Source organism: Clinocottus analis, unplaced genomic scaffold (assembly GCF_023055335.1).
Source record: "Clinocottus analis isolate CAN_PGR_092001 unplaced genomic scaffold, fCliAna1.0.p SCAF_4, whole genome shotgun sequence".
NCBI lineage: Eukaryota > Metazoa > Chordata > Actinopteri > Perciformes > Cottidae > Clinocottus > Clinocottus analis.
The window spans coordinates 24076626-24103097 of NW_027176153.1; the positions used below are offsets into that span (position 1 = coordinate 24076626).

The window sequence follows — 26472 nt, forward strand, 5'->3', positions numbered from 1 at the left end:
TTTTGGCTATTTGTTTGGTTTGGTTGTGTTCAATGCTTTTATGTTATGGTCTTTTTGGTTTGCCGCCATTTGGATTGTGTCTATGCTTTGCAAATCTGTAAAAAAAAGTGTTGTTTTTAAAAGTGCTATATAAATAAAATGATTTTTTTATTATTTTTATTAGTAATTATAAGATAGTAACTTAAACCTTTGCTGTCTCATAAAAATGACGAGCAACTCTGTAGGAATGATGGTGACATTTTTATGACATAACAGGAAAAAGCACAGGTGTATTCGTGTTATTGAATTATAATGGCTTTTCAAGAGGCGCCGACACGTGCGCTTTTTAAACAGATTCCTCTGCTGCCGGTCACGCTCCATTGCGCATGCGCACTGCTCGCAGTGTCATCATCCCCATCCCAGAAGTTGTCCAGTCTGTGCGGCGGTGGTGGTGGTGGTGGTTGGTTGGTACCCGGAGAGCTGCTGGAGGACCAACGTTTAAAGCCATTGCCAGGAGCGAGGAGGACACGAACCGACTCTCCGCCGAACCGAGTCACCACCGGAGAAAGCCGAACCCCCCCTCAACACCGCCTCGGTGAGTGCGCGAGCGTGTGGCGGACCAACCGTCGAGACAAAGACGCTGCTGAATTTAACGGCTCTTTTTTTTGGTATGTGTTTCGGCTTATACATCTCGATGTGTTCAACTTGACTAGCTCAAGTTGTAAATTAGCTAGCTCCCGCCCCGTGTATCATCTCTCTCTCTCTCCGTTGTCGTTTAGTATTTCCTTTTTTATTAACCACGACAGGGCGTTACGTTACTACGTTACCACGTTAACAAGCTTAACCACCGAGCAGATTTAATTGGACACCTTTCAACTGACGTGATTAAGTTTCATTCACGGTGGCGTGATCCTCGCCGCTGTTTCTGCCTCCCGCAAGGGGAGAGAGGACACCGAGAGGCTGGACCCCCCCGCCCCCCCCGTCCGCATCTCACCGCATGCTGCCGGTCTGTTTGACAGCTCCGTGGGGGGTTAAGGGGTCTGGCTCCGGGGGGGTCGGCACGAAGCCAGACCCGACCAGGAGAGCTCACCCTCGAGCACCCTAACCGCTGGCCCGCCGCTGAATGAGTTTAACACGCTGGCTCTTTTTTAAAGGAGCTCAATGGAAGAAAAAAAATCACACGAGAGCCGCACGCGCCGCTTCCAGTGGAGTCCCCATTGTCAGCTGGAGCTGCTTGTTTGTTTAATTTTGTGACTTTATGAGGGATATTTACAACAAAGTGAAGCGATTGTCGTGTCATTTTCCACGTGTGTGTGGCGTCAGGGTGGCCTGAAGAACGAGCACAGGAGCTGGATTCATGCTAACATCCACCCTGCTTTCCAAAAAGTTTCCTTTTGGTGAGTGCATGAATGGCCCCTGAATCTCCCTGCTCTTCTCTGCAGGACTTAATGTTGAATTTTTCTCACTTGGGGTTTACAAACTTGTTTTATATTAGCCAGATATGTGTGATGTAATGGACTAGGGATTTTAAAAAGTTTCCATTCTCAGGAAATCGTCTCATTGCTGCAACAAACCTAAGCAGTTGTGTTTTTGTATTGCACTTTCCCACCTAGGTCATATCCTGGCACCCAAACTCGACTCTCTGTGCAATCTTTATTGTTATGCAAAGTATTTATTGCTATGCCTGGAAAAGATCAAATGCTTCTTGACACATACCTTCATGACTTGCTTTCATATAAATAACTAGATGTTTGTGGGTGATTGTTGGCAGATATCTACTGCGGGAAATAGTGAATTACATGGTAGTGTTTTAGAGTTGGTAAACTTAATAGATTCTGCATAAAATCAAGCTTATGAGGCATGTCTGCTGAGCCTGATGCTGGTAGAGAAAGGGAGAGGAGCAAAGAAGTGGAGCCATGCCAGCGGTGTGTGATGCTGTTCTTTCTTACTGTATATATATGTGTGTGTGTGCGCAGGAGGAAGGAAATGTGGGAAAGATTAGTAGGAAAGAAGTAGAACCAGATGTGTGGCAATCTTCGGCCTGAAGTTGTTGTCTCTGCCGGTCCCATTGGTAGGCTTATAAATCCCAAAGTCAACTAGCCACATTTCACCATTTTACATCATTTTTCATTTCATTCGGGGAAAAGAAAATCCCTCCAACCATAGTTTCTGTTTGACTGAGTGGTTGCATAATATACTTGAACCATCTGTTGCTGGGAGGGCCCGGTTAACATACTTTCCAAAATCTGGAAAATTAAGTGTAATTGATATAGTGTTGGGAATACCTGAAAACAAACCTTTTGACTTTTCACATTCATTTCCCTTTTTTAGAAGAGCCCTGACCTGACAAATCCTGAAGCGAGTGCATGTACAGGCCAGGTCCAACTGGTTGAAGCTGGGAAAAAAGCACATTCTTGTTTGTGCATGCAACTGGAGTGGCCTCAGGATTTCTTGCTGACTCTGTCAAAAAAAAAACACTGAGTCATGATTACGGTTTAGTTTGACTCGTTCATTCGGGAAAGGGATGTTACTTCACTAGCTTCCTTTCCCTTCCCAGTTATTACAGGTTTACTAGTGTATCCTGTCTTTTGTGTGCACTACGTAGAAATCCAGGAGGCCAGACAAGATCTGAATCATGGTTGTGTTAGTATTTGTTCTGGAGTAATTATTAAGCCAGTCAGTTACACTAGAAAAAGTAAAACCTTTTTTTTGTTGCACATATTAGTTCTAACATTTCCATGAACGTAAATATAATTTCTTGTTTAATGCATTTTAAGTATGTCCAGCCCCTCGACACAGTTTGGTAAAGGCAGCGTTTGTTATTGCAGAATGAATGGCCTCTTTGAGAACTCATTCAAAAGTTGTCCTGCTTTGCTGACACACACAGACACACACACCTACACACACAGACAAATACACACACACACCTAACTAAGCTCCAGTACAGAGCACTGGGACCTCAGGAGAAATGGAGAGTCCCATCGGTGAAGCTCGCTTCCCATTAGGTCCAGGCCCTGAACTGAATATCACATTTCCTTCTCTGTCTTTCTTACACTTGGCCTGTTTGCTGTCTGTGTCTGACATATAAAACTCTGAATGTATTCAGCAGACTCATAACATCCAGTAAATGTGTCCTTTAATTCAGAGTCAACAGAAGCAGACCTGACATTTCTAAGGGGCAATCGTTCAGATGTTTGTCTACTAATTAAGCAAATGTGGGCTTCATAGGATGGTTGAAAATCTCTCGTCTTCATCTGATTTTTCAAAAATTCCAGTTGACTTGTTGCAGCCTGTGAAAGTGATCCTGAGTATGCACTTCATGGCTTCATGTACAGCATTATGCTAAAAGCCTCAGGCCCAAGTAAGACAGTCTCTGACGGATGTCAGCACCCTTATCTGTTGGCGGATGGAAATAAAGGAACTGCAATGGGTTCATTCTCAAATGACTCAGGTGAACTGACCTCACTGTTCCTGCTTCACATGTCGGCCAAAAAGAAAGAAAAGGAAAGCACTGTGGTCGGCGTAGCCAGCCGGAGTAGACAATAAATTAAGAGTTGTATTTCTAACTCTGCTTCTATGGGTTTTGTATGACTGCCAGATGTAAAACACTGAGCTAAAGGAGTGTTGGCGGCGCCAACAGTGATAATATTTATGAGTGTTAAGTTGCTTTTTTTTAAGTTGAACTTATTGTAGATGTGTCCTTTTTTATGATGGGTGATTTGGTTGCACTGAAGTGCTGACAGTGGAAGAGGTTTCATAAAAAATATGATCAAGGAGAAGCCAGTGATCTCTGCTAGTTAGTGTCACTAACATGCACATACTTCACGAGGCGTTCTCGATTGACAGGAAACATGCAAGCTTTAACAAAACCTTTGATTTCTGTTTGTCGTGAATAATATAGGGACACATGCATTAACATTTAGTCCCACGTCTCTCTTTGAGACACATTTAATATCTTTTTCTGCAGCTGGATTTATGACTGCATGCAGCTGTTATCTTTCTGATCTGTCACATTATGGCACATATAAAACAAAGGGCAAGGACGTATGACAAGTGAAATGAATGCCGTTGTGTTAGTGTGTTTTGCCTCCATCGTTGTGTGACCTGAAACGAGGACGTGTGACGTGTGCGTGATCATCAGGCCGCTGAGACCAGCAGTGACGCTGCTGTTTAGAGCACAGTGAGCACATTGCTCTGTGAGCCGCAACAAAATGAGGAACAAGAATATTGCTGCAACTTTTAGTATCCTGTGTTTGTTTCTCCATTTATTAAACGCCAGTGTCACCTAATACATACAGCTTGGTAACTGCATAGACCAGCTTTAGTCTAGACATATTTAGTGCCATTTTTATAGATTATTTGTTTTAAACGCGTTTTTTCCGATCACAAAACATTTTAAGTTTGTCAGACACTTTTCCTCTGTGGCTCAGTTGCAGGTTGAGTTGAGAACAATTATTATTATTTTGTATTGTTTGTCGGCTCTATAAATATGTAAAAAATGTACCATTCTGTCTGCAACAACCGAATGCAGTGTTTTATTGAACTGCTGATGCACTTCAGTCTTCCGGAATTCTTTTTTAAAAGAAGAAGAAATCAAAACAATACAGTCTTTGTGTGATCTTCAGCGCGTTGCAGGCAAAGCGATTAGAGAACCAACTGTAGGCGAGAAGGAGGAACAAAAGGAGAGCTGCAGCTTTTGCTTTAATAGTTTCCTCGTTGTACTCAATCTTGATCAGTAGCACACTAGTTTTTGTTTTTTCCCCTTTTTTAAACTGTTGCTCCGGTGGAACAAATCAAAGGTTTAGTCGAGCGGAGCAGCAGCGATAATTTGAAGGATGATTTTTGCACAATCGTGTGACAGTATGCTTGCATGTCGGTGAGGTCACTGGAAGAAAAGCTGCTGCCAACAACTCTGAAGCTACATTTGAAGGTCAGTAAGGCTTTGTCAGTCATAACTTTTCATTACACATACTTTACTTTCTGAGGATGTAAGAAATAAAAGGCCATAGTGTTTGAGTACGACTTTTAGTTGGATGGAAGATTTTGTGGCTGGTTAGTTGCTTTTGTTATATTTTAGAGGACAGAATATGATTTCCATTCTGGCCTGAAACTCTCTGTTCTATCACTAATATCAACAGTAACATCTACTTATGAATGAATACACAACATCATGTTCCCACTCACACACTCAGTTTGCTGTAGTTTGATTCTCATGTAACTGCACAGGATGCACAACCAGACGGGCAACTGAAGGTGTAGAAGTTGTTTCCTGGGCGTTACTGTTTAGATCTGTGCTGTGTGGCAACTGTCACTAATAGACAAGTAATGAGGAAGTGGAACCGCTTGTTCGCATCATCGGATGTGCTAACTGTTTGGTTTTGTTGACTTCATCCGTTTGTTGAAGTGAATCATTGCAACGTATTGTGTTCATACGTTTTAATATCCTACCGAGACGGGAGGAACTCTGAAGTACTAATGAAATGGCAGGGTATTGCGATACTTTTCTCGTGTATTTTGTGCGGTACACCAGCTCTTTCTCTGTCCAATAAGAAGCTTGAGCGTTTGCGTAGTAACTCTCACGCACAAGTGACATCACACACACGCCCAACAAACTAAACGATGAGCTAACATCCGCTCTGGGGGTTGAGAGGTGGGTTAAACAGACCAGTGATTCAATCTGGATGACAAAGACATCACTTTGTGTGCCGGCGTCAACTGAAACTGCCCGGAAGGCAGAACATAACTGAAAGATCTGCATCGATGTAATTCAAACACATGCGAAATAACACATTTGTCTCACTATGCTTGACCAGTTTTTCTCTGCAGGAAGAAGTGAAAACCACAAGGTTTCAGTTCATGTGATGAGCATCGACAGTCTGCATGCTTTGGGAACCACAGAGCTGAGTTAACTGGTTAATGTGCTGTCTCGGGCTGACGGTGGACTAATTGGCAGAGCGTGGTTGTTTACAGCATGACCAGGGCTAAATGCCACGGAGGAGAACAAGACGTCTGGCTGTTCATTAGCTGTAACAAGTAGTCCGTCCTCTGGCAGTGTTTTAGGACATATTGGTATGTGACTAATGCCAGTCCTTTTGTTTCTCTCTCTCTTTGTATCTTCATTTATGACAGCATTACTCAGCGTTTCTTTAGATCTAGTACAAGTATAAGTTGCTGAGGGATTGCAGATTTGTGATCCAGAGGCCATTTAAGGTAAACGGCCCAAACGGCAGCAGAGTTGATGTGACAGCCAGTCCTTAAATAGCTCGGTTCTGTGCGGCCTAAATGGGAAACCGGGACGTCCAGAGATGAAGCCGAGGGATTTCCAGCTGTTCTGCCAACTGAAGGATATATTGTACTGTGTTTGTTTCTGAAATGTTTACTCAAATGTTGCTTCTCGTTCACTTTACTACCAAACTGCTAATAAGAGACAACTTCCTCCAGAGTAGTACGATCGGGTTTGCTTAGTTCTTTCATCATTATAATGAATCCGGTTCATCAGGTTCCTTTCTGGACGTTGATCGACTCACAAGCAGGTATTTATTTACCTGTGAGAAGTAGTGTGTCTTCTGAGCAGAGCTTAAATATTTAGTCTGTTAAACTGTTTTTGATTTAATTTTTCAGTCAAATTACTCAACAGTCTCTGGTTCCAGCTTCTAAATCTGGTGCATTTGCTGCTTTTCTCTATGTGGTAGTAACCTGAATATGTGGGTTTTGGACAAAACAAGACATTTGAAGATGTCACTTTGGCCTTTACAACATTAAGATGGCTTCATTGCACCTTTTTAATGTGTTTTATATTCAAATAAATCTATCTGCACTGTCGATTGAGGGACTTTCCAGGCTGTTGTAAACCTGTTTTGCATGTTTCCTTCCTGCAGCATTACGAAAGTAGACTGGTTTTAGGCTGCACCTCACAATTAATGTTTAGATTTTTTATTAACCCCACAACTAATTTATAGTTTATTCCAAAAATTATAATTATTACAGTATTATATTTAAAAAATAATAATTATACTAAAACAGGTTCATTTTTGATGAGTAAAACAATTAATACAACACAAATAAATATCAAAAAGTTGTATGACTCTAATTTCAATATTTTATTCAATCATCTTCTCTTAAAAAACAAATACGCTATTAAAACAGCAGCGGTGCACACATTGCTTTTAACATGAGGACAATGGAGACGCATTTAGAAAATCAATTTGAAGTTACTGACAGAGTCCAAATGCATATCTCCAGTTATACCGTAGTGATAGTTCTCACTCTGCAGAGCTCTCAGAGCTCCATGTTGTTGGGCCTCGTCCACGCTTCAGGCTGGTGGGCGAGGTTTTTAACTGCAGCTCGTCCACCCGGGGGCATGCATGCTCCGACCAGGTGTGGCCACGCAACAAGCACACACACTTCTGTGTAAATGAACGTATTTGTCGACACGTTGCCCCGTCCCTTCTGTGGTTTGCTGCGCTTGCACTGGTTAAAATGGCAAAAGACACCATGATCAAATGTTCAGTATGCTTCACCGGCTCCAGACTACATCCTTTTGCACCAAAGTTTCCATCTTTCTCTACCGTTCAATAAGATAAATGTGCCGGCTGCTTTATCTTCTGCTGCTATTTTGGCGCGAGGCCCGGCAGAGATGCTCTTTCTCACCATGGCAGCACTTAAGAAAAATATTACAAACATAAATATTTTGTTTCCCTCCCTCCATATTTTCCCATGTGCAGCTTTTCCAGCTCTTCACTCATGTCCTCCCTCGCGCCTTCTTCATCCCGACATATTTCATCTGGCAGCAAATTAGATAAAAATGCTGTGAAGCAGCATCTATCTTACACCACCTGCGTTCTCTGTTTGCCCAACAGGTGCAGAGTCCTGGTCTCTGTGCATCTGGTCCGGCTTGTTCTTCCCTCGTTCTTCCCTCGTCCTGAGCAGACATGCCTCCGGCGCCTCCGGTGTACACCCCTCCTGAAGGAGGCTGGGGCTGGGCGGTGGTACTCGGCGCCTTCATCTCCATCGGCTTCTCCTACGCCTTCCCCAAGTCCATCACTGTGTTCTTCAAGGAGATAGAGGTCATCTTCAGTGCCACACCTAGCCAGGTGTCCTGGATCTCCTCCATCATGCTGGCTGTCATGTATGCTGGAGGTGAGTAATGCGCGTGTGTGTGTTTTACTCTTCTCAAGAAGCAAACACTTTCTTTATTCCTCTAATTCTATTTTTCTAGATGACATGTTTGATACACAGCCACAGCTCTGTAAACGGGAAACTAAATTGTTTTGACGTAAAAACCGGTCAATGGCCGACAATATTTGGCTGCTCGAACCTCTTTTCTTTCTCTGCTAACGCTTCCTCTCATCCAGCCACAGCTTGAATAACACTTATTGCTCAAGGGAAAGACGAGGACAACGTGAGAAATGGATTTTCTGGAATGATTGCAAACAAGATAAGAAAACAAGGCGCGCATGTTTCTTTCTTACTGTCATCCAGCTGAAGCTGCTTGAGACAAACAAGAAGAAAAAGACATTGAATTAATGAACAAAATAATTTATATCGCAGGGTTTAAAGGAGAAAGCATAACTACAATAATAGTGACATCTACAAATGATTAAATAGGGATTGCAAGCAGAGGAATGCTGTATGAAAATGGCTCTTACATATCTTTATATGGAGTTTCTCCATTGGTGAATATCACTTATATAACTAGTTGGCATGCACAAAAACATCATCCTTCACCATCTTAAAGTAGTGTGTCAGCGTGCTAATATTTGCTTCACTCTAAACAAAGTACGGGAAAAGACGGGAATATAATTAGTTTTGCATGCAAGGTGTTGTCATAAAGCAAAGATATCAGTTGTGTTATTGTCGAAACGGGTAAACAGGTAGACATGAGTGGGAGAGGACCGACTCGGACCTCTGCAGAAATCTGATGTTTACTTGACATCTGGGCCGGAGAGAGCAGACAGAAAATGCTGAAGTCCAGAAAAACAGTGACGTTTAAAAAGTCAGTTGTTATTTGGTCCTCTTTAATTTGTGCGCTGTGAAACTGAACCAGACTAACTAGAAACTTCTCTCTGATTAGGACGAGTCCACTGGATCATGCACCTCTTAAAAATATCCTGTTGTGTCTGCACGAGTGCTTTCTCATGTTATTGCAGCAATTTTTAGTTTTTAATTCAAATACAAAACATTCAGTTGAAGTCATAGTTGCAAAACTTTTTATTTTCAGTTGTTTTTTTTTAAAGTATTGGAGTTGTACAGGAGGAATGCAGGAGTTGCTCTGTGACCTCTGTGTGGCCTCTGATTAAAAGTTAACATTCTTCTTTCATATCAATTTCATGACGCAATAGATTAGTCCAAACCGGTCGACTTTAACCGAGCTCTGGCCTCGCGAGGTTCAGGTCTGACTCAAACGGCAGATTGCAGATTAATTCAATTTAAACTCCTGAAATAGCAAAATGAACAGCAGCATTGATGGTTTCATCACATGACAGTCATAAGTGTGTATGTTTAAGTACCTCTTTACCCACAGCAGCCTTTTTAATAAGCATGTAAAGAGAGGTTTTACGAAGAGCCCCAAAACTCTGCTCTGGTTTCAGATCAGGTTTCTTTCTTTCTGTCTCCTGACACAAAGCGAGTTCCCTCCTTCTTCAAACACTCTTTCTCCCTCTCTCCCCCAGAGTATTTGGTAACCAGCACGCCTTAAAAGCGAGACGCCATCCTCTTGTTTGCTCTCTCGGTCTCAGTTTACATCTAAAAGTGGCGTCCGTTCCTTCCATCCACTCGTTCATCCTCTTCAGAGCTGCGTGCCAGCAAACTGCAGGTTTCGGCATTTAGGAGAGAAAACTGCCGAGGGGGAAACTGAGGGGAAGAGTGAAGTTGCGTAACAGCAGCCAGATGTTGAAGTAGTTTCTTTTTGTGCCGTTTTCTTCTCCAGTTTAAAAAAAAATAAAAAAATCAGCCAGCTCACCAGTTACTGACGTCATGATGCTGGCTTGAGCTGTGAGAAGAAGAAGAAGTAGGAGGCTGTGAATGGTCTTAACCACATTACTCACTAGTTACACATGACGTCCACAAATAATCACACACACTAGTTTATTCTGGCTGGATGAGTGTGAACGAGCTCTGCAGGAGGGAAGAGGAGGTTTCTTTCACCTCCACTTGTTTATTAGTTTTAAGGGGTGGGAATCACCAGAGGTCCCACGATACGATATTATCACGATATTATCACGATACTGCGATGTATCGAGTATTGCGATTCATTCAGGTTGTTTTTTTTCAACCGCAAATTGTCCCCAAAGGAAAGCTTTATGAACAAAAAATACATTGATTTTATCATGTCACGACCAAAAACCTTTAGAATTGATTACAGAAAAGATCGATACTCGGCTTCCGTGTATTGATACAATGTCGCCACGCAAAATATCGCGATACTGTGCTGTATCGTAACATTTTTTAGGAGTTTCATCATTCTCAGGTGCATTATAGTCACTTTTAATAGCTCGTCACTCGTCTTATGGCCGTAGCTTTCAGTGTGCGGTGGAATTACAAACACACGCTACACACAGCCTCACAGCCTGAGTCCTGATATCTCCTATGATCTGTGGGATTTCTTCGTTTTTGTACGGAGGGCAAAAGAGCCGTTGCCCGAAGGAAAAAGTGAGTGTGTGTGTGTGAATGTTTTGCATGATTGCACATCGGCTTGTTTTAATGCAATAAAGGCTCCGGATTACAGGACAGTGATATGATTCATCTTAAGAAGGAGAGTTGAGATTTAAGCCGATTTAGCAAAAGAATAAATACTATGAAGGGAAATTATTGTCAAGGGTTGGCGTCCAGGAGCGCAGTATAGACTCAGTGCAACTGTGCTGCCATAAAGTCTCCTATGAAGATGCAGTAAAGGTGTTATAATAAATAATGAAGCTCCAGAACAGTTTCCTTCCTGAACAGGCGTCTTGAGAGACATTAAGTTTTATAACTCTCCACCTTCTCCGAGGAAGTTTCGCTCAATCCATCTCAAAATGTCAGTCTGTCTTTTCAAAAGATAAAACTCCTTGTGTACGTTTAAATGTTATACTGAATCCCATGTTTGAATGAAAGCAACATACAGTTTAAAGAGGGGTTTGAATGTTTAACAGCGTTTAAACCCTGTGCTTTGCTGGTTTTCAACCATTTTATTGCATTTTTTTTTTACCAAAATGTCAAACTACTCCTTTTAATGCACTCGACACCAGCTCTCCCTCTTTATTTAGTCGGCCATTAAATCTGAACATTTGCTCTGTAATGAATGGCTTACTGAAATGAACAAAGACCAGATTGTGATATAAAATCAAATCTACACACTTTGCGCCGTGAGAGGAAGCGAAAAGCTAAAATTAGACGGAGGAACATCTCGTCACAGATGGGTTCACTGGCGAATCACTTGTGGATGCTGCGTCAGAGGGAAGCTGAGGCCTCGTCTGTCCTCCACTCGCTGTCCTTCCTTCCTCTCACGGGGAGATGGAGGGAGGTGGAACAACGGGCCGTTTATGTAACACCGAGGAGGACGCTGCTCTCTTTGTGTTGCGCCATGCAGCAACAAAGAGTGTCACTGCTGGTTTGTTTGTGTATGCGTGAGCGTCGAGTGGATGCAGATTCATTCATCGACGCTCCAGAAGCAGCTCAGATTCATGGCCGTGTGTGTGTGTGTCATGTGTGTGTTCTGGTGGATCCTCGGCCCTTTTATCTCTTTTATCTGCGGCTCGACCGCAACATGGAAACTCGCGACCCATCACAGCCCAAAGTGAGGGGGTGAAGGCTCGTGCATCCAGAGCGGTCAGCTGCCAAGTTTCAAGGGCGAAGTGTGTGTGTGTGTGTGTGTGTGTGTGTGTGTGTGTGTGTGTGTGTGTGTGTGTGTGTGTGTGTGTGTGTGTGTGTGTGTGTGTGAAGCCCCCCCTCCCCTCCTCATGCTGGTTGTGATGTAATGGATGCCATCTGAGGGCAGACTGGTCCTGATGATTGAGCGACCGCATCTTCAGACATCATTAATATTTTCTTTTGGTGTTTGTCTACATCTTAGTTTTCCTATAATTGATGTTTATAAACACTTATGTGTTATGTTGTATTTGTGCTTATTCTATTATTTCTTATTTGGTTTATGGCATTTTATTGGTGATCAATATGCTTTTGTTCTTTGATTGTATTGACAAAACTTTATTGTTTTGTCGATTTGCTTTTAAAGCGCATTTATATTTTACAAAAGGGACTTTAATAATAAAGCTTGATTAATTTGTATTCTCTCTTCTGCTTCTACTTTATAATCTCCTCCTTTCTTCCTTGTCTGCTCACTTATCTCCTTTCCTTCATCACCTCCCACTCCAATGTGTGTCATGCCATAACCTCACACTGCCTGACTCCCTCTGCTCACCCTTTCACCCTTACCTCCTTTCCTCCCTCCTTCCCTCCCCTCTTCCTCCATGTAACATCCATGCAACTACTGTGGTTACACAATCTCTTTTGTCTCTCTTTCGTTTCCTCCACCACAGCACCACCTCTTGGTGAGCTGCTGTAATTACATTGTGACGGCGTTTCTCGTGCAAGAAATGCTTATTTTCTTTATTGATTAATATGCAGATTAATTGATTAATTGTGACACTCTGCACAATGTATTCACGACCGTGACGCAGAACATTTCCCCACTTGGATCCACTTTGAAGCTGCAGATGTTTGAGCAAAATGTCCAAATAGTTGCAGAATAATTTTCTTTCGATCATCTAATTTATTATCTAATGCTTTTGTCTCATTCACTATAGTGCACCTGTGCTTTATATCACCTCTGCTTCTCCCTCGTCTCTCCTCAGGGCCGATCAGCAGCATCCTGGTGAACAAGTTCGGCAGTCGACCGATCATCTTAGTCGGCGGCTGTCTGGCCGGCTCGGGGCTCATCGGGGCGTCGTTCTGCAACACGGTGGCGCAGCTCTACTTCTTCATCGGAGTAGTGGGAGGTCAGAGTTTTACTCACGTCCAACATGAACGCACCTTATGAAGAGTTGAACTGGTCCTGGAGTTGTGGAAATGACTTCATTGTTACTGGATGCTCTGGTGTTTGTGTCACATGGAGTTTTAAGTTTGTTTAGCTTCAACTGAAACTTCACACAACTCTTCTCCTGCAAACAATTATCTGTTCATCAAATGTCTTGAGCTATTTTACTTCCTCATGGTGATGTCTTGCAGCTTTTTAGTCCATTGATCGGTATTGTGATTTCTCGATTTTTCATATATTTTAGGCACAGAATAGTTTTTTGCAACTGATGAGCTGTTTTTATATAATATATTGTACTTTTATGCATGTGCTCTTCTGCTTTTCCCCACATATCCTGTTCTACATGCTGAAAATAAATCATTTCTTCTCACTTGTGGGCTGTATTGTTTGCCATTTTGTCATCCTCTGCTAATGTCTCATCTGTTTCCTCCTCCCATCCTTCTCTCTCTCCAGGTCTGGGACTGGCATTCAACTTGAATCCAGCCCTCACCATGATCGGTAAATACTTCTACAAGCGGCGTCCCATCGCCAACGGCATCGCGATGGCGGGCAGCCCCGTGTTCCTGTCCACGCTGGCGCCCCTCAACTCCTGGCTGTACGACGCCTTCGGCTGGCGAGGCAGCTTCCTCATCCTGGGAGGACTCCTGCTCAACTGCTGCGTCGCCGGCGCCCTGATGCGGCCGCTCAAGCCCAACGCGCCGCCGGCCGAACCCGACGCGGAGGCGGACGCGGTCAAGGCGGCGCCGGAGAAGGCGGCGGCGGCGGCGGGGGACGTGGTGCAGCCGCAGGCCAAGAAGACCGTCCTGCAGACCCTCAACTCCTTCATCGACCTGACGCTGTTCAAGCACCGCGGCTTCCTGCTCTACCTGTTCGGCAACGTCATCATGTTCTTCGGCCTCTTCGCTCCGCTCGTCTTCCTGTCCAACTACGCCAAGAGCAAAGACATCAGCAAGGAAAAGGCGGCGTTCCTGCTGTCGGTGTTGGCGTTCGTGGACATGTTCGCCCGGCCCTCCATGGGCATGCTGGCCAACACCAAGTGGGTCCGGCCCCGGATCCAGTACTTCTTCGCCGCCGCCGTCCTCTACAACGGCGTGTGCCACGTGTTTGCGCCGCTGTCGTCGGACTACACGGGGTTCGTCATCTACGCCATCTTCTTTGGTTTCGCGTTCGGCTGGCTGAGCTCGGTGCTGTTCGAGACGCTGATGGACCTGGTGGGGGCGCAGAGGTTCTCCTCCGCCGTGGGCCTGGTCACCATCGTGGAGTGCGGCCCGGTGCTGTTGGGCCCGCCGCTAACAGGTACAACACCCGCGACGATGGGAGGGCTGGAAGGTTGTATTTAGATAGCACCAACTCCTCCTTTTTTAAAAAAAAAAAAAAATATATATATATATATTTATATATATATATATATATTTTTTTTTTAAATTTTTGACCCTTTTTTATTTATATAAATAATTTTTTTATTTATATAAATTTTTTATTTATATAAATAAAATAAATAAATATATATATTTTTATTTTATTTATATAAATAAATACACAACAAAGCAATTTGCTACACGAAAAGAAAAGAAAATTATAAAAGCGACCAAAACGCAACCAACTGGCTGTTAAATACTTGCAGTGGCAGATAATATTGTGGAAACATATGTTTATTTTACTATCCCACCTCTGACCTTCAACTCTCTCTCACACACACACACACACACACACACACACACACACACACACACATCCACTGAAAAAAAGGGTCAAAATAATTGTTAAATCTGAGTCGTTTCTCTCTTTTTGTCCACGTTCAGGTAGTTTCTATAACTACTACCAGCACTACGACTACACCTACATCTCCTCCGGCATCATCCTCATCGTCGCAAGTGTCATCCTCTTTCTGGGGATGGGCATCAACTACCGCCTGCTGGCGCGAGAGAAGAAGAACAACGCGAGGAAACGGAGGGAGGAAACCAAGGAGGAGCGAACCGCCATGCTGGCGCCGCCCTCGCCGTCGAAATCGGCCGCCGAGGAGGCGGGAGAGAAGCAGAACGCCGAACCGACCGCCGCCACGCTGGAGGAAGTGGCTCGGATGGACGAGGACACGGTGTAGACGACAGACTCACGAAGGACACACACACGCGTCACAAAAACACACAAGCGTTGCAACAACCACACGTCGTCTTAATAGATCCGCGCACACGACCCCGAAGCCATAGAAACGTACTTTTATCGTCAATAAAAACGTTCTTTTTACTGCCTTGGTACCTCTGGTTGTTGGTATGTGGCGTGCCTTTCCTTAGCTCAAGTCCTCCAGGAGCACACCATGTGTGTGTTGTGCATACACACACACACACAAACACCAGATAGACGCACAACAGACAGAACGACTGTAAGATCCAGTAAACTAACAAGGACTTAACTCTCAGGGCCGTAAAGGTTCAGACACACGACCTCGAGTCCAGCTGAGGCTCAAACGGTACAAATGTACATTCACCCTCACGGCCGACGTCCAACACGCGCTTCACTTCTCAAGGGCTGCACCGGAAATAAACGGACACGTTCAGATTAATGCAGATTCAGCAAATCCAGTGCAAAACTCCCAGGTTTTTGTTTCAATTCATGCTAAAAAAAATAAAAAAAATTTGAGAGGAAGTTCATCGCCAGAGGGAGTCGCGACATTTTAACCTCGAGCTGTGGACAGAATGCACACAAAGCAAAAAAAAAAGTAGTAAAGTAAGGAAGTTAAACTAATGTAGGACTCAGTGGAAGGTGCACACAAACAGGTGTGCGCTTTGGTTGAAGTAAAACACACAATTACACACACAGCTCGCGCATCGTCGTGCTGATGAAGAACCAGACGGAGGAGGAGGAGGGAGGGGGGAGGGAGGGGTAATCTAAATTTTCATAATTTTGTGTTATAGGACTTGCGTACCTGATAGCGTTTTTAAATATTTTTTTTTATAGGGAATAACACGTTGTAGTTTACAGTTGTATAAAAAAACTTTGCTCTTTAAACAAATCTATTTTAGCTTAATGTTTCATGACAATCTGACAACCAGTGTTGTGATGTGTTTGAATGAAAGGAGGGAAAGAGACGTTTAAACTGCAGCCAGAGTTCAATTCTTTAGTTTTTAACTTCAGAGCCGCTGCAGCATCAAACGCGTCATATCACATTCATAATGATTTTAGTTTGAAAGCAATAATTATTCATTGAGTGCAAACGTTCAGTAGAGGAGTTTGAGTTCAGGCTGAAGGCGCCTCTTCAGTCTGGAAGGACGTATTCTCATTTTAGGGAAAATGTTTTGAATAATTCACTATTTGGTATAAAAGATTTCACTTTTTTTTTTAAAATATTGCTTTGTGGAACATGTTGAAATGGGTGTTTTGGATGTTGTGAAGTGAGGCTGCATGAGGTGCTCCAGTGCGATCGGCATGAACAGAGTTTCAGACAGTAACCTGCTGAAGTGTTCGCTGTATTCAGAATATTTTGAACGCTTAACTTTTTGCTTCCAGACGGTTCTTTCTGACGGGAAACAGCAGCCGTTGAATCTTTATTCCAATAACACAAAGTAATATATATCTTTATCTTGTGTGATGCCTTCAGATCCCCATCAGAACCGTCTGTATGAATCATAACTTAAACTATAATCTAGAATAAGTTTAGCTGGTGGACCATCTACTGTATTAATACACTTACTAATATAAGTACCTCATACAACCACATTCACTTTACTAAACATTTTGTTTACAACTTCAAAATAATCATTTTTAAGGATGTTTATAACTTTTTTGTTGTTTCACTACAAACTTATTTAAAGATTTAGATCCTGAAGCTTTGTTTTTGTCAAACAATCCCACAAAGAGAGAAAAACAATCAATGAATTGATCCTCACTTGTATCGTCTGTCAATCGATGCTCATGTATTTTATTTCTTTTCATTTGCAGAAGAAAAAAATCCCAAACAAATGTGCTATTTTATTTACATCCGCCCAGCTGTTTGGGGGAAATAACTAAGCTTTTTTTTTTTAATGAATGATGTGTATGTGTAGCGTGTTTTTAAGGATTCACACACGCAGGAAACCAGAAAGTATTGAAAGAGGAAGAAATATATTTTTGGGTTTTCGTTGGATTTGCTGACGATAACAAAAATATAGAATATGACCAACTTCATCCTTCATAATCTGAAGAAATCAAATGAAAGATACAACTTTTTATGTTCATGTAATGGAACACTACTTTATTTTTTTATGACCTTTTTTACATTGAAGTGGGAACACAAACAGGAAGTACGTTACACTGCATGCTCCACGGTTTCCTGTTGGAAGGTTTTGGTATTTTTACTGAACAAATGGACGTTTTTCTTTTTCAAACCAATTAATTACAAAGTTTGTGCCAATGGGAGACTCGTTTCTCTTGCTCCAAGTGTCACCTCTCGACGGACATGAATTTAATTTTCATGTTCATGGACAGGTTCATCTCTGAAGGGACGAAGGAGAGAAATTAGCATTTGTTTCCCTTCATTAACAGCAGCTCATTACGTTATGGGTATGAAATATAGTTATGCATTAAAGTTGGATTTACACTGATTTAAAAATGAACTTAAACTTTTAGTTGTTTTGCTTTTAACGGAGGAAAGTGACTTAGAAATGAAATGGTTTCATGGAAATATGTGAAGTGTTTTCCACAGGTTATTTTTTTAAACAGAACCACAACACACGTTTGTGAACAATAACTTTTTTTTTTGTAAAATGTTTTATTTTTTCTCTCTTTTTTTTGTCGTGGCAGTTGTTTTTGTGTTTATATGAATTGTTTTTATGACTGTTGAATGAATGAATAAACTTTTTTTTTTAAAACCTTTTTATTGTTTTATTTTCTGTCAGAAAAAAATAGAAGAAAATATATTAAATCATTTTTAAGTGTGGAATAATCACCTAAACACTTGCTTATACGATAATTACATTTGATAAAATGCATTGCTGCATTTAAAATACTTTGTTGTACTTGAACAGTTTGACGTTAGCCGTGTTTTACTGCCGCGAGCAGCCGGTTAGCTTAGCTTAGCTTCCTGGAAGCCGCGCGCCCAAACCCAATGAAGCTAATGGCTAAAGCAATATCTCACACATTCTAACTTGGTTCTTTAATTTGTCTAAAAAAACAAGTTTAAAAATGTAAAGTTGTATTAAGATGAGATATAACTTGTGAATAAGTGAACTTTAGCGGTGCTGGCAGCTGGATTTCATCCTCACAGCGCGACGTCGCACCAGAACAAGAAGAAAAGGATGTGAGAACACTGCTGGTCATCAACTGCAGGTCCTCCCGGTGGCCCGGCTGTGTTGATTGTGTGTTAATTGTTCAGGAGTTGGAAGTGTGTGTGGCGGTGGAGTCGTTGGGCAACGACCCCCGGCGCCGCGAGTGAGCGCGACAGAGCAGCAGCAGGCGGAGCTCCGGGGAAACGCTGCTGGAGAAGGTGGAGTAGATCCAGGGGTTGGTGCAGGAGTTCAGACTGGCCAGCAGCATCAGCAAGGTGAACACTGCATCTACACACACACACAAACACACATACATGAACACACACACACACACATGAACATGTTTTACATTCAAGAGGAACTTTAATCAATGAGTTTCAAAGTTCTAACTAACACAAAGAAAAAGTGACAAAAAAATCATAATTATAACAAAAAAAGTGTGACAAAAAAAGTAACAAAAAAATCATAATTATGACAACAAAAAATTGTGACAAAAAAGTATGACTAAAAAAATTATGACCAAAGAAATCATAATTATGACAGCAAAAAAAGTGTGAAAAAAAAGACAAAAACCGTATGACAAAAAAAGTATCATAATTTTGACAACAACAAAAAAGTATGGCAAAATAAAGTATGACAAAAAAAAGTATGACAAAAAAATATGACAAAAAAAAGTACGACAAAAAAATAGGACAAAAAAAGTGACAAAAAAATCATAATTATAACAACAAAAAAGTATGACAAAGAAAATATGACAAAAAAAGTGACAAAAAAAGGCATGACAAAAAAAAGTATGGCAAAAAAAGTGACAAAAGGCATGACAAAAAAAATATGGCAAAAAAAGTGACAAAAAAAATACGACAAAAGAAAATGAGCGTGTTTTCTATTGAAGAGGAACGTTTAATAAAAGTTGTAACTAATACAACAACTGCATCACTTTCCATTGTTCAGTTCCATCAAATACACACTTTGTATGTCATAACGCTCTTCTGACACGCAGCGTAGTCGCACTAACGTCCCACAACACACACCGACATGTTCAGAAGGAGAAGATACCGTTCAGAGGCGGGTCGGGGTCCCAGGCCGCCCACAGCTGGACGCTGAAGAACGGGGCCCAGCACAGCGAGTAGACGAGCACGATGACCAGCGTCATCCTCACCGTCTTGGACATGGCCGCTGAAACCTCGCCGCCGCGGGCCGGCGGGGCGCAGCAGACAGCAGGGGGCGCCACAACAGGCTGCAGACCAGCTGCAGGGAAACAGGAAGCGGGAAGCGGACCACATGAGATGCAGACGCATGAACAGAAATGGTTCAAACGTCCGACGCAGCAGAATAGAAAAGACCAGAGGTTCTCAAACTGTTTCTGTCTCCACTTTGAGGAAGCAAAATGTTCCACCGCCCCAACAACATGGAACAAAATGGTGCAACTTGTTGAGACTCCTCCATCCGTGCTTTTTAATGAATAGATTAAAGAAAATGTAAATCCCTTTCAAGTGAACCAGATTGCTCCATCTGACAAAAAAAAGTATGACGGAAAAAAAAAACCATAATTTTACCAAAAAAAAGTGGCAAAAGAAGTTTGACAAAAAAAACAAACAAAAAAAAAAATCAAAATTTTGACCAAAAAAAATCATAATTTTGACAAAAAAAAGTATGGCAAAAAAAGTTTGGCAAAAAAAAAAAAAGAAAAGTATGAAAAAAAATTATGACAAAAAAAAGTGGCAAAAAAAGTTTGACAAAAACATTTTAAAAAGTATGACAAAAAAAAGTGGCAAAAAATCATAATTTTGCCAAAAAAAAGTATGGCAAAAAAAAAATCTGACAAAAAAAAGTAGCAAAAGAAGTTTGACAAAAAAATAACAAAAAAAAGTATGACAAAAAAATCAAAATTTTGACCAAAAAAAAGCATGACAAAAAAATAGGACCAAAAAAAGTATGGCAAAAAAAAGTATGACAAGAAGAAATAACAAAAAAAGTTCTTCATTCTCTAGCTAAATGCTATCGTGCTAACACACATAATTGTTTTTCTTTTTCTTTTGGTCATATATACACATATTTTTGTGGCGGAAATGGGTTTCCACAGAATCTCCCCCCGCGCCCCACCTGTAATACCTCCGCGCCCCACTAGAGGGTCGCGCCCCACAGTTTGAGAACCACTGGAATTGCTTGAGCGTCAGCAGCCTGTGTGGACCTCACCTGTGTGGACCTCACCTGTGTGGACGGCGGTGCGGGAGTGAACGTCACAATGTGACGCCATGTTGGACCTGAGGGGCCCCATGGGCAGGTGCTGGTAGATGGATCCAGGGTCAAACCTGGTGTCACTCCCGTGGTTGTTGAACATGAGGTGTGAAACACACAGGGAGAGACTGCACCTCCCTCTGCTGCCCCCTCCTCCTCTTCCTCCTCCTCCTCCTCCTCCTCCTCCTCCTCCGGGGGACAGGTGGCGCTCTGACTTCAGGTACAGATTGTTGTGGATTTCCTTGAAGATTCGCACCTGAGTGGAAATGAGACAATTAGTTGATGTTGATGTTTATTAAAATCACCAGCGTGACATAAATAATTTCCCATCCTGGTCGGGTCCGTCGCTCTCTACCTGGCAGACGGTGATGATGAGGACGGGGAGGATGAAGACGGCCAGGGTCATCCAGGTCACGTAGGCTTTGAGGCCCCAGGACTCAGCAAAGTGGCCCCAACACTCGTAGACTCCTGGAGCCAATTCTGATCGAGAGAAGATGAAAACCTGGAGGGGCAGACACACACACACACACACACACACACACACACACACACACACACACACACACACACACACAGGTACAGACTGAGCTTCCTCGCTTTATATCCGGTTAATACTGAAAGACAATCTCAATATTAAATTTTCACAGCAATCAAACCATCAATATGTGAATCCTTAAAGATCGTCTGTCTGTCTATCTGTCTCTCTACCTTATTTATAAACATATGACAAAAAAAATATGACAAAAAAAGTATGACAAAGAAAAAGTTTGACAAAAAGTATGACAAAAAAGTATGACAAAAAAAGTATGACAAAGTAAAAGTATGACAAAAAGTATAACAAAAAAGTATGACAAACAAAAAAGAGTATGACGAAAAAAAATATGACAAAGTATGACAAAGTAAACAAAAAAAATGTGACAAAAAATATGAAAAAAAGATGACAAACAAAAAAATGACAAAAAAATGCAACAAAAAAAAGTATGACAACAAATATGACAAAAAAAGTGACCAAATTTTTATTTTTTAAATCATCTTCTTCTGTCTCCCTTCTTCTTTCTCCCTATCTTTGTCTCTCTACCTTCGTCTCCCTCCTTCCTTCCTTCCCTCCCTCCCTTCTCTCCCTCCCTCTCCCTCCCTCCTTTCCTCTTTCCCTCCCTCCTCCCTCCCTCCCTTGTCTCCCTCCCCTCCCTCCCTTCTCTCCCTCCCTCTCCCTCCCTCCTTTCCTCTTCCCCTCCCTCCCTTGTCTCCCTCCCCTCCCTCCCTTCTCTCCCTCCCTCTCCCTCCCTCTTCTGCTCCCTCCCTTGTCTCCCTCCCTCGTCCCCTCCCTCCTTTCCTCCCCTCCCTCCCTTGTCTCCCTCCCTCCTCCCCTCCCTCCTTTCCTCCCATCCCTCCCTTGTCTCCCTCCCTCCTCCCCTCCCTCCTTTCCTCCCCTCCCTCCCTTGTCTCCCTCCCTCCTCCCCTCCTTCCTTTCCTCCCCTCCCTCCCCTCCCTCCCTCTCCCTCCCTCCCCTCCCTCCCCCCAGCCTCCGTACCTGTGGCAGGCTGAGCAGCAGCGACAGCCCCCAGGCCAGCAGGATGGAGCCGTTGCAGCGCTGCGTGGCGCTGCTGCGGTGCGCCAGCAGGGGGCGGCAGATGGCGTAGTGTCGGTCCAGCGTCATGGCCACGATCATGTAGGAGGAGCCGAACATCCCGAGGACCTGCAGGTATTTCACCAGGCGGCACAGGACGTCCGGGCCGGGAAAGCGGCCCTGAACGTCCCACACCAGCTGGGGCAACACCTGGAGAGGAAGGGGAGGGGGAGGAAGGGGGTGAGCTGCAGGTGCGTGTGTGTGTGTGTGTGTGTGTGTGTGTGTGTGTGTGTGTGTGTGAGGACATTGCGACTCCCTCACCTGGAACAGCGCCACCACCAGGTCGGCCAGACAGAGGTTGAGCATGAACTGGTGCAGCGGGTTGCGGCGGCGTCTCCGCCGCAACAACGCGACGAGCACCAGCCCGTTGCCGAGCAGCGCCATCGCCAAGACGAGCGCCAGCAACACGACCTCGGCCGCCGCCAGCAGGGCGTCGCGCTGCCGGGCTGTGACATTCGTCACCACTGGGGTCACCGGGGTCGCCGACCCGCCGATGGACGGGTACGAGTCCGTGACCGTGAAGACCGACATGTTGGCTGAGGAGGTGAGATGAAGGTCAGACAGGAGACTAGAGAAACCCAGAAATATAATAAAGTGAAGGATGTGCACTTTGTTGAGCCCCACTTTGACTCATTCTGCTTTTAAGTATGCCAGTATATGGGGAAATTATGGAAGCCCATTCAGGCCACCCAAAAAAAAAAAAAAAATTAGGACCAAAAAATAAATAAATTAGGACCAAAAAAAAAAAATTAAAAAAAAAATGAGGACCAAAAAACAAAAAAATTGCCTTTTTTTCCATTTGCCTTTTTTCAAGTCAACAAAAAAAAGGCAAAAAAAAAAAAAAAAAAAAAAGTTGAGTGTTTTTTTTTTTTGGTCATTTTTTTGGTCCTAATTTGTAAAAAAAAAAAAAAAGTTCAGTATTTTTTTTTTTTTTTTTTGGGTCCTAATTTTTTTTTATTTTCTTCAACGGAAAAAAGTGTTTTTGGTCGTTTTTTTTTCCTACTTTGTAAACGAAAAAAAAAAAAAATTTTTTTTTTTTTATAGATCCTGATTTTTTTTTGGGTCCTAATTTCTTTTTTTTGTGTCGGAAATGGGCTTCCATATTAAAACTCCCTTACCAGAAATAATTTATTTTCCAGGCTTTTTTCTAATTTGATGAAACAACTCACCGACGTCTGAAACACGAGCAGGAGCCCCGACTGGTCACGAGCCAGTAATAAAGTATTTAGTGATGAATTTTATAAGCACATTACATGTTGTTTTTATCTTTAAAGTAACCGGATAAATGTAGTCGAGTAAAATGTGCCACTGAATTCTATAAATCTACAATAAATGTAAATACTCAGTTCCTTCTCAATTGCACTGAGTAAATGCACTTTGTCACTTTCCACCACTGCCTCTTTAGCTCTTGTGTGATTGTTCACCCAATTACTGAATGCCAATTAGAAATGTCCGTCTTTTCCGTGAAGCCCTCGAACGCATCGCCAGAAACGCTCACAGGATGTTTTGTGACGTCACTGCTTCACTTCACAGCTTGTTTACAATCACTTCACTCTGTGTGTGTTTATGGCTTGTTTGTGGTCAAAGACGGTGCCAAACAGACATTATCTGACCTCCGCAACATCCCATAAACACACACACACACACACACACACACACACACACACACACACACACACACACACACACACACACACACACACACACACAGAGTTTAAGAGGGGTCAAGCGTGCACAACCACATTCATTTTAATACAATGAGGTGAAACACAGCAGCACTGTTACAGTTCAACACACACACACACACACACACACACACACACACACACACACACACACACACACACACACACAGAGGCATGCAGAGAGGGCCCCTCATGCAGGACTATTAACTGAGATTAAACGTGCTTTAATAAGAACACAGTTGTTTGACTAATCTACAGAGATTAACGTTACACACAAATTGACTGGAAGGTTTTTTTTTTTTTTTAAAAACAACGAAACCAAAAAAAAGAGCAAAGACAAATAATTAAAGTGCTTTTCTTCAGTACAGTTTACAGTTACATATGATAAGACTAAATAATTACGTTACCATACAATGAAACTGCATTTGTGTGGTAACTTCGTGAGAGACAATGGGATTAGATTATGAAATTAAACACGCAGATTAAAACAGTAATTCCTAACTGGCTTTTGTGACTCATTCATAAAAATACACATCGTGGACTCCATGTTGTTTCAGACGACTTTGAGTTTGAGTTACACCAAAACAACTTTTCTCTCTTAACTTTTCACACAGATTGATTTTAAACAAAGTGTTTGAGGTTTAATTAAATGTTAAATCATCAAATATTTCTGCACCAAAAAGCAAAGATTGAAGAAAAGTTCAAAATATTAATACAAATTTGAATAAATGTTTTGAGAAATGTTTTTGCAGTGTGACCATTACTTTACCTTTACTCTACCTTTACTTTACTCATCCTTTACTTTACCTTTACTTTACTTTACTCTAGCTTTACTTTACTCATCCTTTACTTTACCTTTACTTTACTTTACTCTACCTTTACTTTACTTTACCTTTACCTAGGTAAAGGTAAAGGTAAGAGCCTGATACTGTTTTATTCCTGTTATCTAACAGGAATAAAACAGTATCAGGCTCTTAATGCTGAATATTATCATAATAATGATAATAATATCAGACGCTGCTGAGTTCAGTTTGTTGACATCGTTCGGCTCGTTAATCCAATCAGAGCGCAGGACACCTGCTGATCAATATTTATTCTTCTTTCCCCAAAACAAAAAGCTCAAATGAATCCCCCTTTTCATTTTCTTTCACCGCTCTTGTGCACATCATTTCTCCTGAGGCCTTTACAGACTCATTAAAAGCAACAATACGCCAATTTTAATTCCCCTTTCTGCAGAAAACGAAGAAGAGGAGGAAGTACAATCGTAGACGCCTCGCTCACCTCGTCCTCAGCGTCCCGTGAAGCTTCTGCAACATCCAGGACAACCTGATCCGCCGTTGCACACGATGACCGCGTCCATGCTGTGTTTCCCTCTCGCTTCTCGCTCCGAGGTTTGACCTCTGGCAACGCAACGCTGCTGACTCCTGTCTCCTCATCTCCTCCCTTCTCCTTCCTCCCTCCTCGTTTTACCACAACCCTCCCTGCTCCCTCGCCTCTGTGAAAGCAGGAGCGACATGAGGAGGAGGGTTCTCGAGTGTGTTGATCAAAGGACACGACGCCCAGGCCGCGGCGCCGAATTAATGTCATTTCCCCCGCTGATTGCCGAGATATAATCCACGTTGCTGTCGGCCAGATACTTTGATCCGTGTTCGGCGCAGGACAGAAGGCCGCACGAGGTCCGTGCACCATCAGGTCGAATTAGATTTTCTGTCATTCGCCTCTCAGGAGGATCAAAGACCTTTTCAGAGGAACATTAAACTCATACGCGTGTTTTTTTTTGAAGCAGGGAGGAGAGACGGCGTCAGATGTTGTGACAGATGATATGTTGTCTGTTCACGGAGAGAAGAGAGAAGGCAGCAACAACAGCGTTGCCCTTTTCTCACCCCTGCTCCCCGGTCCGTCCTCCCCTCCTCGTTCTCCTGCATTCCAGCTCGTTCTGCAGTAATCTGTCGCCTCCTCTGTTGCGCCCTCATTGGGAGAAGTTTCTAATTATCGAGGGGCCCGCTGAGCAACCTTCAACACACACACACACACACACACACAGAAACATGAACACACACTCGCACAAGACTGGTGGAGCTGTTTCTGTTCATATTTTGATATTTGATATTGATATTAAAGCTCCATCGGTGGGCTTTACTCAAGTAGTACAAGTGTTTTGTGTTGTCGTTCCCAGCAGCAGATTAACAGAGTCCATTTGGATTGAATTACAATAAACGCCAATGGTCGTTAAAATATAAATTAAGAACATTTAGGAAACAGGATTAAACTAAACAGTCAGTGCAAGTTGTCGCAGCCTGAAGGAGTGATGTTGCACAGCAGAAGAGAGAGAGAGACATCTTGTAGGGAAGAGTGGCACGAGAGCGAGTGTTTATTAATTTAGATCCTCATATTTTAAATCATAGTAAGGTTTTAGTGGAGTGAAACACTTTAGGATGACCTTTGAGAGTGGGCTAAAGTTGTTTTTGTTCCTTAAGATGCCATAAAATGTCCAAATAAACCGACCGTAAACTATTTGTATAATTAGTTGTAATGTTCTCACCGTGCAGACGTGTGTGGCGTTCAGGAACTCGCTGCATCCTGAAATGGATGTTATTCACTTTCTGAGGCTGTGACCTCAGCGTGATTTGTTCATTGTTAGATGCAAACCAGAATTGACGGATAAATATTTCATCAGTTTCACATTCGAGA

At 42.6% G+C, this 26472-nt stretch overlaps 2 protein-coding genes across 4 annotated transcripts; one reads left to right on the plus strand and one right to left on the minus strand.

Annotated features, from left to right (window-relative positions):
• The first annotated feature begins 384 nt into the window (after positions 1 to 384).
• Positions 385 to 15235, plus strand: LOC137800563 (monocarboxylate transporter 1-like). 3 transcript variants are annotated; one of them, XM_068597808.1, is made up of 5 exons: positions 385 to 647; positions 7839 to 8118; positions 12810 to 12953; positions 13445 to 14287; positions 14794 to 15235. In XM_068597808.1, exons 2-5 carry the CDS (start codon positions 7911 to 7913, stop codon positions 15090 to 15092), a joined length of 1494 nt encoding a protein of 497 aa, XP_068453909.1. In that variant the 5' UTR covers positions 385 to 647; positions 7839 to 7910; the 3' UTR covers positions 15093 to 15235. The 3 variants fall into 3 exon arrangements, with proteins under 3 accessions (XP_068453909.1, XP_068453908.1, XP_068453907.1); XM_068597807.1 differs by having other exon boundaries at positions 385 to 574; XM_068597806.1 differs by lacking the exon at positions 385 to 647 and adding an exon at positions 4592 to 4909.
• Positions 15236 to 17988: 2753 nt separating this feature from the next.
• On the minus strand, positions 17989 to 25692 carry LOC137800312 (vasopressin V2 receptor-like). Its single transcript, XM_068597459.1, has 7 exons — positions 25063 to 25692; positions 22358 to 22632; positions 22001 to 22246; positions 20825 to 20971; positions 20443 to 20725; positions 19288 to 19479; positions 17989 to 18519 (listed from the first exon to the last, which is right to left on the minus strand). Exons 2-7 carry the CDS (start codon positions 22625 to 22627, stop codon positions 18335 to 18337), a joined length of 1323 nt encoding a protein of 440 aa, XP_068453560.1. The 5' UTR covers positions 22628 to 22632; positions 25063 to 25692; the 3' UTR covers positions 17989 to 18334.
• Positions 25693 to 26472: the final 780 nt, after the last annotated feature.